The sequence below is a fragment of the Sclerotinia sclerotiorum genome, genomic scaffold (genome assembly GCF_000146945.2).
Source record: "Sclerotinia sclerotiorum 1980 UF-70 scaffold_25 genomic scaffold, whole genome shotgun sequence".
NCBI classification, from domain to species: domain Eukaryota; kingdom Fungi; phylum Ascomycota; class Leotiomycetes; order Helotiales; family Sclerotiniaceae; genus Sclerotinia; species Sclerotinia sclerotiorum.
This window is the reverse complement of record NW_001820811.1, coordinates 413,219-424,770: the sequence shown is the minus strand read 5'-3', so window position 1 is coordinate 424,770 and position 11,552 is coordinate 413,219. Positions and strand designations below refer to the sequence as shown.

The following is an 11,552-nucleotide window of genomic DNA, read 5'->3' as shown; positions in this document are numbered from 1 at the left end:
CTATGATTGGTAGCTCGGGAGCTGGAGCCGATCCCGTTCCCTACAAGGAATTGACAGCTGATAAATTAGCTGAAGGTATCAAGCAGTGTTTGACGGATGAAGCAAGAGAAGCGGTAGAGAAAATTGCCAAGGGTATTGAAGCTGAAGGTGATGGTGCAGAAAATGCAGTCAAGTCATTTCATCGAAGTCTTACTCTTCGAGGCGAACATTCTATGCGTTGTTCTATTCTCGAAGATCGAGTGGCGGTTTGGACCATGAAAGGTACTAATTTACGATTAAGCGCATTGGCTGCTGAACTTTTGGTCGAGAGGAAGCAAATTACCTGGAAACAGTTAAGACTCATCAGACATCATGAGTGGAATGATTTCGAAGGACCAGGTGAGCCTATTAGTGGTGTCACAACAGCTGTTACAGGTACGGTCACGGGGATTGCCACCGGCGTGGGTGGTATACCATTCAAGGTCAGAAAGACGATAAAAAGGAGAAGTATGCATGAAGAAAGGAAGAAGAGGAAATCGGAAGAAATACGGAAAAGTGGAAGTGGAAGTACTCTTAACGAGAAGAAAGCAAGTTCTCGAAAGAGTGGCGATAGTACTACACTAAACAATCAGGCGATACAAGAGGAAAATCATCAAAAAAAGAACGGTGATCCAAACAAAAATACCGAAAATACAAATTCATCGCCACAAGCACAAAATACGAGTCCCCAGGCAGCCTTAGATTCATCAACCAATGCTGGCATGGCGAATCATACCACAAGTGGTGAACCAACTCGCCAATGTAGCCAAGCTAATCGTGAAGAACAAAATTTACAAGCCGCTGATAACATTGAGGATCAATCTATGCTCTCACGTGGATCCACTACAAACGAAGCCGAAGCAGTAGCTAAAGAAATTGGTTATGGTTTTGGGAGAACAGCGGAAGCAGTAGCTCGCGCACCTATGGATCTAGCACTCGCCCTCGCTCAAGGGTTTCACAATGCTCCTCGCCTATATGGTGACACTACAGTGCGTCGTCCAACTCGAATTACAGGTATGAAGAGCGGATTGAAGGCAGCTGGAGAAGAATTTATCTTTGGCATTTACGATGGTGTAACAGGTTTAGTAGTGCAACCTTATACTGGAGCTCGGGATCACGGCGCATTAGGATTTGTAAAAGGAGTAGGAATGGGTCTTACCGGGTTCGTATTGAAGGATATCAGTGCCATCATAGGACCATTCGGCTACACATTAAAAGGCGTGCACAAAGAACTAGTCAAAAGCAAACAGCCCACCGCTTTCATCCGACGAGCCCGAATCCTCCAAGGCCAACGCGATGTAAATCAACTGGCATCCGACCCTAAAGAAAGAGAAGAAATAGAAGAAAGAATCACACATGGCTGGGCCATCGTCCTCCAAGTCTGGAAAATAATGGATGATAAAAAAAGGGGTGCTGGATTGGGGTTTAAGGCTCGCATAAAAGTAATGCGTGAGCGTAAAACATGGCGCACAAATGCCGCATTTGAAGGGGTAGGCGCCGCAGAGCGAGAAATGCTCGCGAGGAAAAATGGGGATGGAAATGGAAGCGTAGAAGATGGTAAAGAACAGGTGTCTGGGAGACGGGAAGGGGAACTGAGGAAAGGAGAGTTGGAAGATGAGAGGATATTGATGGATAAGGAGATTCCTAGGGCGCCGGAGGGGAAGGAGGGTGATGAGGAGGTTCATTTTTTGAATGGACGTGAGGGCGGAGAAGTTGTAGTTAGTTGAGACGGAGGGGATGAAGGGAGGGATAAGATACCTTTGGGAGGGGTTAGTGCATTGATGTTATTTGTCTGTTATGTATTGCTGTTGTGTATTAAGCGAGGCGTTTACTGTAGTTGGGAAGTTGGTACTTGGAGCGAGATTTACGGATTTGTTTGTATGATTGGTATATACTCTATTGAGATTTATATTAGCTGGAATGGGGGCTGCATGGTAGTGCAGAATGCATATACGCGTCAAATTATAATGTTACAAACGAATGATTAATTGCATTTCAGACTTGAGACTCATACTCGAATTAAATTCATGGTAGGTACCTGCGTAGTTACAATTCTTCAGCATAGACCATAAAATCTACAATCTACCATCTCAAATTTTAACCACCCCACCTCCAAGAACCAAAACCACACACACCCTACAAATCCCTCTTCATAAACTCCTCAAACTCCCCCTTATACTCCTCCCTCCACCTACTCAACGCCTGTCTCCCATGCACCAAATCCCCCGCTCCCCAAGCCATCCTCTTCCGATCCATCTCCTCGGTTACATCCCCATCAGGACAAACCACATAAAACATCCCCTCATTCATTTTCGCCACTAAATACTCCACCACCTGATCACTCGACCACGCACCCTTTGGTTTATTTTCCACTCCTGCTCTCTGAACCTCTGATTCCCCTCCTCCTTTCTCATTCTCCTTAACCACAAATGCAGCTCCCCCCGCCATCCCAGTGTACGTCCACCCCGGCACCAAAAGATGTACATTTTTCTCCTCGCCCCTCTTATTCCTCTCTCGCAAATCCCACGATAAATGCTCCGGCGAGCGTTTTCACAGCCGCTTTCGAACAATTATATGCGGGGTTTCCTGGGGGGTTGGTGATTCCTTGTTTCCTCATGAGTATGATGATGGAGGAGGGGGAAGAGTGGGAACCAGCAGTTCAAGAGAGAGTTGATTCCGCTATACGCCGAAGAGGTTTACGGTTAGGATTTTGGAAAAGTAGGTGTGGGAGGTGGGAGTGCCGAAGGTGCCGCGTTGGGAGGTGCCTGCGTTGAGGGCGAGGAGGTGGAGTTTTCCTGGTAGGGGAGATGTTAGTTTGGGTGTGGTTTGGTTTGGTTTCTTCTTCTTTTTTTCCTCCTTGTGCTGCTTGAATAGTAAGACAGACATCACTACAATCAACTCCCAACATCCTCATCCCCACACCCCCCCTCAAAACCCAAAAGAAACCCCCCAAAAGCAAGAATCCCCCCCCCCCTTCCCCTTCAAAAAGATCCAAAAAACTCAAAAAATCAAAAAAAAAAATCTCAGAACGCACCATCAAACTCCCCCTCCACCGTCTCCCTAACCGCATCCCACTCCTCCAAATTCCCCACATCCACCTTCAACCCCACAACCTGCTGATCCCCCGTGATCAACCCCGACAAATACATCTGCGCCTTCCCCAAATCATCCCCATTATTATCTACCACTATAACATTCATACCGTATTTGAGACATTTTTCCGCGAGACTGAGACCGATGCCTGAGGCGCCGCCTGTGATTAGTGCTGTGTTTCCTTTTGTGAAGGAGGGGGGTGCTTGTGTTTGTGTTTGGGTGGTGGACATTTTTGATGGATTTTTTGGGGAGGTGTTTGTGCTTTTGTGAGTGTGAGTGCGAATTTGAGATTGTGTGTATGTAGCTGTAGAGTATTTGTTAATGAATGGAGGTGGAGATTGAGGTTGAGGTTGAGGTTGAGGTTGAGGTTGTAAAGGACCCGAGTTTACTATATTCAAAGAGTGATTAATCTTCTGAAACTCTATCCTCGTCTGTAGGAGAGAGGAAGAACGAAAAAAGGTTGGAGAGGAATAGAATCTTGAGTTTTTGATCGCGGATGGAAGAGATAAGGAGCTCTTCATTTGTTTGTATGCTTATGAACTTTTATGAAAGGAAGGAAGGAGAGAAGGAAGGATATATATGTTATTATATTAAAAAGCACTCTAAGGAAGGGCGTGAATGAGGGGTTGAGCTCGGCTGCAGTGTGACGTACGAACAGGGGTAGCTAGGAGTATTACCAATCAATTTTTTCTAATGACCAATTGGCTCCGGATCTCCTTGAAGCAGTGGAATATTCTGACTGTTGTCTGAATGTAAAAACTTTTGCCCTGCTGATAATTATTCTCTTTTTTCATTTTAGTCCCCTATCTTTGCCGATCCCCAACTGTATCCGTATAATAACTATTACACATCAGCGGTCTTTTCTTCCCTTAATTCCTAACTCCCTCCAATCATCTTGATATCATAGTTAAAACCAAAACCCCCATCTCAATCCCATACCATCCTATCCTATCCTATCCTAACCTATACTGCCCTGACTTTACCCGTACTAATCATCAAAGCAGCAAGTTCCTTAACATTATTACTTCCCCAAACACCATCCGCACCACCCTTTCTCCATTCATCACTCGTAGCATCTTCTCCACCACCTCTCATTCCATCCCCAGCAATGATCTCCAAATCTCTCTTTTGAGAACTAATCCATTTTCTAATAAACTCGGTAGGATTTTTGGAAAGACCATCAAAGAATGAATGTTTTGATTTGGAATTGGCAATGGCTCGGACCATGACCGCCAGCTGTTTATCTAGAGTTGAAAGTTCAAGTAGGTTGGCAGCGTAAGCGGGGTTTCTGGTGGAGGCTTCGAGGGCGGCTTTCAGAGGGTCCTCAACGGTTACTTGAACATCGTAGATGGTTGGTTGAGGATTTTCGTGGAATTCTTTGTCTACGCGGACGGTGTAATGAAGCCGCACTGGCTGAAGAATTGTTGTGTGAGATATGATGGCATCACCAAGTTGGGGCCAATATCCTTTTTCTCGACCTGGGAAAAGCTATGTTTGGTTAGTATAGTACAATTAGAGAGATTAATCCATCAGCATACCGGTTTAAGTCTCTCGTCAAGCTCAAAAGTTCTCTTCTCATCATCGTCTGCAAGTCCCATAGCTTTGATATAACTCCAAATACCCATGGTAACTTCCTCACGAGTACCAACATTAGTATCTAAGATAGCTGCGAGAACAGGACTTAATTGAAATCTTTCGGGTGTCTCATCGCGAACCAGGTTAATGACAATATTGCAATTTTCATCGCCTGACCTCTTGAACTCCAATTGGTCAAAGTCTGCAGCTGCTGGCAGGCTATTGGAATTTGGCGCGACGCTAGGTTTCTTCCACTCCACGCTCTGATCCGCCCCATCTTTTGTTCGTTGATTTCGGTCGAAGTCAACTGTCATAGATTTAAAGAAATGTGACAATTTGTAAAGTCTTCCCGGACCCTTCGTCTTCTTCTTCTTATCCACATCCATAGAATCAGCTCCATGTTCCTCGGTTGCATCTTCGTCGTCACTTTCATCACTATCATCCTCATCGTCATCCAGTAATCTTCCCTCGATCTTGACCCGGAACGAAGAGTCGATATTCGTGCTGAAATCAAAAGCATCCACATCCAGAGTATTATCCGACTGCCAAGGCTGATCTTCGACCGTATTACTGATCCAAATTCTCAAAGTTCGATGTCTCTATAAACAATCAGCGTTGCTCGGATTTTCTATACCTTCAATAACAAACCTTAACATTCCTATCCACATTTTCCCGAATATCCAATCTCTTTCTCGTCATTGTCGCATCCAACCTTCTCTCAATATCTCTTAGCTCTCTATATCTCTGCACACCATCCCCAATAATCACATCCTCTACGCCATCTGGTATATTTTTATCTGTAGGTTCGCTCGCTCGCTTCTTTGCCGCTTCTTTTTGCTTTAGAAGCTGTTGTTGCTGCTGTTGATATTGCTGTTGCGACATTTGTTCTCTAGTTTGTGCAGCGGCAGCAGGTGCTAAAATTGCGCATTAGTTTAGTCCAAGAATACAAACGTATGACTGTGCAAGTTTTAAGTAGTGCATAGCAAAGTTCTAGCCGTATGAATGACCGAGTGAAAAGAATGGTAGATTAATCGCAAAGCAGAAGTCGTTAAGAAAAAAACTAATGTATGTGAGATGACAGCGCGCAAAACACATAGTGAAATTATACTCGAGTACATACCTATACCTCTTCTATTACCACCAGCATGAGATGCTCGTGAAGGAGTCCCTTGTTGATAGGAACGGTATTGCGCCTGCATCTTGAGAATTACCAATATAAATTGGCGCTAAGGCGAGTTTCAATAAATGGGGCTAGATAATGTTTAAATTTGAACTTGTGACTTCCCAATTTGTTTCTCGTGTGAAACTGTTGATGCAGAATTGTGGTTTGGTTTAATATTGACAGTCGCGTTTGAATTGGATGCGATTCGCGAAAGGCTGACAAGTTATTGGAATATCACGCTAGTCTTAACTTGGCTTAGATCAATTCACCTCAAATATCAGCCTTTTCCTTTTCCTTTTCCTTTTCCTTCTCCTCCAATGCAAAACAGAATTCATATTAACAACTATCTCTGAACATACTACGTAGTATTCCATTCGATTTGATCCTTTATTTGAGACTTCATGATATTTGTAATTTATAAAGGTCCACGATTTAAAACGCCTTTGCTGTTTACAGTGATGATTGCTCCCTTGTTCCATTCATTCAAAAACCTTAATGCTCCCAACTCCAATTATGATTATGCTCATGTCGTATCCAGCCATCAGTGCCCGCCCATATGTCTCATCTCATCACTGTCTATCAACTTCTCTATCTTTCTCTCCCTTTAACGTCCCATTAATAGTGCAGGCTTTTGTGCCGGCTCAACAGGTTGTGGTGGCATTCTCTCTATCTGTTTGATCAAGAACTCCCTCTCATCAATGAATTGTTCATCCTCTGTACGATCTTCTAAGAAATGTTTCAAGAAATTCAACAATCTTTCTCGATTATTGAGCAGTATTCTCTGTACAGCCATGGATTTATGTGGATTCGCCACAAAGACTTTAAAAACATGAAATCCTTCATACTGTACCATCTTTCTCTCATCCCGAAGAAGATTCATGCATATCTTTAAATGCTCTCCTCGATCAACATATGCTGTCATAACTGTATAGTTGGCTCGATCCAAAAGAATCTCACCCAAAAGTTTTATTGACTGTCTTTTGGTAACATAACTTGCTGATTGGACTAAAATATTGTTGTACTTATCGAAAAACAGGTCGAAATTGGTAGCCAAATACTGTGCTACAATTTGTTTGTGCTTGGTTAAAAGTTCCTGTGCCTGCATTAGCTTTATTAATTCCAACATGGCCGCATTGCCTACCCTAAAAGTTGTGAAAGCATCTGCTCCAACCTCGAACGATCCTTGGTCAATCCAATTAAAGAATTTCCAAAACACTCCCTCTCCACTCTGCTTGATTTCTGGTTGTATAGCAGTCAACCCTTTTGTGCTAACATCTCCTTCCTTAACATCATTGTACAAAATGATGGCTGCTGCAGCATCACTCTTCAAAACCTCTCGGAGAACTGTCCCAGCAGGTGTAGCACTTTCCTTATGCTCGTAACCGTTACATAGCTCAACCAATACCTCCGGTCTATTATTTATAACATAACTAAGCGCCATCGGTTCGCTCTTCGGCGATGCTGTCGCGGGACGGAACCGTAGGACGTAAGAGAATATAACCTGTGCATCTTTTCTCGATTCGAAAGGGAGACGGTATAGATTTACGGCAAGGAGGTAAAGTAGATCTTCCTGAATCATTCCGGTTACAAGCTGGTGGACTTGCTCGGGGGTGCTTTCAATTTCTAAGGAGTAGTCAGTAAGTGACAATAAATTAAATTGTTTGCATAAATTACCCTGTGTCCCTTGCAAAATGAACTTCATCTGAGATAGAGCCTTCGCCAGCTCCTCCGCCTGTCCATTCGTCAGCTCATCCATAATTCACTCCCCCTTCCAATGCGCCTAAAGTATACCTTTGCAGCTCCTCCAGGGCCATCGAGCTTCAGTATCAAGTCCTTGGCCTGCTTTGATAAATCCACCGTGTTTGGGCGAGGCCTTCGCCCGAATAAAAAAGACATCTTCGTGCTCGAGGTCGACTTGTTTGTGGTTATCTTCAGCTTCTCTTCAGGTGTTTACGGTGGCTGATCAAAGTTCGATGTGCTGGCATTCAACAAGGATTTTCCGTATAACTTGTGAAATTGGCATGAGCATGAATGAGATCATCTGTCAATAGCATGTCAATTATAATATGTACTTGAAAGCCGTAGTTGGGTTTGTATGTTATCATAATATGATTTCATCCCAGGACCTTCCTTCCACTTCCTATGAACCTTACAGGAGTGTCTATTAATATTGAGGAGTTTAACCGAGGTTTAACCGCACCACCCTGGTCGATTTCCCCAGCAACCAAAAGTTCCATCGTCGAGATTTTGTTAAGAGAGATATGAGCCTTCAAAATGTAGGTATCCTTATATTTTCTTCTACTCAACCTCTTCTTGAGATGAAAAATGTTGAATTCGCATGCTAAACATATTCATATCTGGTAATTCATAACTTACCTGCCTCATCCTCACTCCTTTGCATTGCATTGCCACCTTCATGCTCAATTCTTATCGTATAAAGGCACGTGCTGATAGTGAATGATTAAAAAAAAAATCCATATCCCACATGGAAAAAAACTAGATATTTTCCTAGTTGATTGGAATTGAAGATTTGCATTTGATATTTCGCTATTTTACCAAAGTCGGCATTATTGTTATCTTCTAACGAAAGCCTGAAAGCTCTGTATCGAATCATACAAAATGTCTAGTCAAGTCCCAGATATCGAGAAATATGCTCCATCTGATTCCGGTAGTTCTGAGGCATCTGATATCCTTGATTTGAAGGATGATGAAGGATGGGAAGATGCTGAGCCTGAGGAGGAAGAACAAAATCAATTTGTATCATTATTAGATGATGAAGTCTTCTCCGATATGCTTGCAATGATTCAACATTGCAAGGAGAAATACGGCTTTGATTTTCTAGAAGTCAGACAAAACCTAGGCCTGGACTTCTACGGCAGTATCAAACTTACCAATTACCTAAGATCCAAAACTCAAAATGGTGAAAAGCCTTCTCAAAGTATTTCCAAGGCCGACTTAGAAGATGAAAAATACCTTAAACCAGTTTTGGAGGATGATGCTTTTCTTTTCTGCCTTGATGACCTTCCTGATGTCGTCGAACAAAATAACGCCGCAGGAAATGGCAATGAGGTCGAATCTGGACCTCTCGTTACGCGGGTATCTGAATTAGAAGAAGAGCTCAGAAGGATTCAATCGCAATTTGAAAATTACAGAAACACTGTCAATGAAACTCTGGATGAGCGCTGGAACAAATCTGCAGGCCCATCCGCAACCAAAAAGGAAGAAAAGCGAGATGATGATAGCCATTACTTTACTTCTTATTCATACAACGGTCAGATATCTGCCACCTTCAATAAGACCTGACTAACGCCTTTTAGATATTCATGAGACTATGTTGAAAGATACTGTTCGCACTGATGCCTATCGTGACTTCATCTATAATAACAAGTCTCTCTTCGCAGGAAAAACTGTTTTAGATGTAGGCTGCGGCACAGGTATTCTCAGTATGTTCTGTGCCAAAGCTGGTGCAGCTCGAGTGATTGGCGTTGATAATTCGGACATCATTGAGAAAGCCCGTGAGAACATTTTCAACAACGGCTTCGCGGATAAAATCACTTTACTCAAGGGTAAAGTCGAAGAAGTCAATCTCCCTGTTGAACATGTGGACATTATCGTTAGCGAATGGATGGGTTATTGCTTGTTGTATGAAGCCATGCTCGACAGTGTCATCTGGGCTCGAGACAAGTACCTGAAGCCTGATGGATTAATGGTTCCAAGTCACATGAACATGTGGGTTGCTCCTGTGGCTGATCCGGATTATGTGGCCGACCACATTGATTTCTGGAGAGACGTTTATGGATTCGACATGAAAGCAATGCAAGCTGGAATCCATGAGGATGCTCAAGTCCTTGATATGCCAGCTAGCACGATCTGTGGCGAACCGGTTCCATTCTTGCAATTAAGCTTGCACACAACCACTGTTAAAGATCTCACTTTCAGGAGAAAGTGGGAAACAAAGCTTACTCAAGACATCGATGCATTAGATGGCTTCATGATTTGGTTCGATAGCTTCTTCTTACCCATGCGAACGGATGAAGTTCCGGTAAATGCAAAGGCCGAGGAGTGGGCAAAAGAGGGGAAGAAGGGAGTAGCATTCACAACTGGTCCTAAAGCCAAGGTGACACATTGGAAACAAGGTGTCTTGCTCATCGACAATATCAAAGAACAATCGAAGGAGCATAAAGTAGGCGAAGAGATTAGTGGAGAGTTAGAATATCTGGTTGCAGATGATTATTCAAGAGCTCTGACTATTGGTGTGGACTGGAAGTTCAATGGGGAGGAGGCTGTCAATTCTCAAACATGGAAAATGAGATGATTTGTTTTGTTGGCAGATGTGAATGGGGAAATGCAGTGTTGAGCCATAGGGTATTATGGACCGTTCGCAATGAGGTAGATATTGTTATATGCGAAGAGGTTAGTCATTACATGTATGGCTTTCGCCGGAGTAGAAACTTGATACCTGTCGGAACTATTTAGCACATTCTGTGCTCGTAGTCCAAATAAGCTAGAACCCCAAAATGATCTACATTACTTGGTGTGACCTGTGAACCTTGATCTAACCTTGCATCTTTCGTTACCGAAATATTAAACATTAATCTTATGTATTGCATCTTCAACTTCTTTCGGGGATCTCTTGGTAGTTTCCTGTCAACGAATCATTTTGATTAGTCATTGCAACTCGACATTTGCTAAAATCTATCCTGGTGTGCTGGAACTCCGTCGGAGATATCTTGGAGATAAGCTTCAGTCTAAACTCAGTTAGGAAATATTGCTCATGACGAAATATGATGCTTATCTCACGGAGTAATCGTGCATCCCAGCATTGGTCAGCGCAAAGGCATCAATCATGACCTTTTAAGTGACAAATTGATAAATGACCACCCGACCATAACTGTACTATTCAATTGTCCCGTCTAATGTCATCTTTAAGACGACAGTAATATCGCTTCCATGTATATATATCTATCAACTGATTCATTTCATCAAGATTTTAGACTTCACAACAACAATGGCGCCCGATAGAGGCACGACGCAGTCTCCCGTCGACTACCAATCAATATCCACCCGCACATCTGAAGACGATGATCTTGCATTGCGGCGGAGACGTAGCGAGCAACGAAGATTTATAGCTGCTCATGCGGGAGAAGGGCAGAATTTCACAGTACGGGGAATACTCGTTGGACTAGGCGTCGGATTGATAATATGTTTTTCCAATATGTATTTTGGTCTGCAGACAGGCTGGGTCTCTTCTATGGCTATGCCCGCTTCCCTTATTGGATTTGCATTCTTCAAGACCTTATCGAAACATCTTGATTTACCATTTACTCCGGTGGAAAATGTCTTGGTGCAGACGGTAGCTGGATCAATGGGAACGATGCCTTTGGGGTGCGGATTTGTTGGTGTAATGCCAGCGTTGAATTATATGTTGAAATCAGAAGAGCAAGGGCCGATATTCTTGAGTACTTGGAAACTTATACTTTGGTCATTGGGGTTATGCTTTTTCGGGGTGGTATTCGCAGTTCCATTGAGACGACAGGTTATCATTAGGGAGAAATTGAAGTTTCCATCTGGGACAGCGACTGCGTTGATGATTGGCGTTTTACATGGAAAGGAGACTACTGAAAAGCGAACCACCCATCTCGACTTCCGGGAACGTTGATGATTTAGCGGAAAGCGAGTACTATGAAATTATACAGATGAGACT

The 11,552-nt window shown here is 43.2% G+C and overlaps 7 protein-coding genes across 7 annotated transcripts in view; 3 read left to right on the top strand and 4 right to left on the bottom strand.

Annotated features, from left to right (window-relative positions):
• Window positions 1–1,745, top strand: part of SS1G_13524 (hypothetical protein) — a gene marked incomplete at both ends in the record, with an annotated part of 3,629 nt that extends 1,884 nt beyond the window's left edge. Inside the window, one exon of the mRNA XM_001585590.1 lies at window positions 70–1,745. Within this exon, the coding sequence (XP_001585640.1) occupies window positions 70–1,745 (1,676 nt within the window). The remainder of the gene's footprint in view (window positions 1–69) is intronic.
• A 409-nt stretch (window positions 1,746–2,154) lies between these two features.
• Window positions 2,155–2,466, bottom strand: SS1G_13523 (hypothetical protein; the record flags this gene model as incomplete). Its single annotated transcript, XM_001585589.1, has 1 exon — window positions 2,155–2,466. The coding sequence occupies one exon, from the start codon at window positions 2,464–2,466 to the stop codon at window positions 2,155–2,157; it is 312 nt and encodes a 103-aa protein (XP_001585639.1).
• A 575-nt stretch (window positions 2,467–3,041) lies between these two features.
• On the bottom strand, window positions 3,042–3,341 carry SS1G_13522 (predicted protein; the record flags this gene model as incomplete). The annotated part of the gene is made up of 1 exon (XM_001585588.1): window positions 3,042–3,341. One exon carries the CDS (start codon window positions 3,339–3,341, stop codon window positions 3,042–3,044), a length of 300 nt encoding a protein of 99 aa, XP_001585638.1.
• A 733-nt stretch (window positions 3,342–4,074) lies between these two features.
• On the bottom strand, window positions 4,075–5,885 carry SS1G_13521 (hypothetical protein; the record flags this gene model as incomplete). Its single annotated transcript, XM_001585587.1, has 4 exons — window positions 4,075–4,599; window positions 4,650–5,285; window positions 5,335–5,600; window positions 5,807–5,885. 4 exons carry the CDS (start codon window positions 5,883–5,885, stop codon window positions 4,075–4,077), a joined length of 1,506 nt encoding a protein of 501 aa, XP_001585637.1.
• A 567-nt stretch (window positions 5,886–6,452) lies between these two features.
• Window positions 6,453–7,604, bottom strand: SS1G_13520 (hypothetical protein; the record flags this gene model as incomplete). The annotated part of the gene is made up of 2 exons (XM_001585586.1): window positions 6,453–7,471; window positions 7,523–7,604. The coding sequence occupies 2 exons, from the start codon at window positions 7,602–7,604 to the stop codon at window positions 6,453–6,455; spliced, it is 1,101 nt and encodes a 366-aa protein (XP_001585636.1).
• Window positions 7,605–8,467: 863 nt separating this feature from the next.
• Window positions 8,468–10,163, top strand: SS1G_13519 (S-adenosylmethionine-dependent methyltransferase superfamily domain-containing protein; the record flags this gene model as incomplete). The annotated part of the gene is made up of 2 exons (XM_001585585.1): window positions 8,468–9,119; window positions 9,166–10,163. 2 exons carry the CDS (start codon window positions 8,468–8,470, stop codon window positions 10,161–10,163), a joined length of 1,650 nt encoding a protein of 549 aa, XP_001585635.1.
• Window positions 10,164–10,856: 693 nt separating this feature from the next.
• Window positions 10,857–11,507, top strand: SS1G_13518 (hypothetical protein; the record flags this gene model as incomplete). The annotated part of the gene is made up of 1 exon (XM_001585584.1): window positions 10,857–11,507. The coding sequence occupies one exon, from the start codon at window positions 10,857–10,859 to the stop codon at window positions 11,505–11,507; it is 651 nt and encodes a 216-aa protein (XP_001585634.1).
• Window positions 11,508–11,552: the final 45 nt, after the last annotated feature.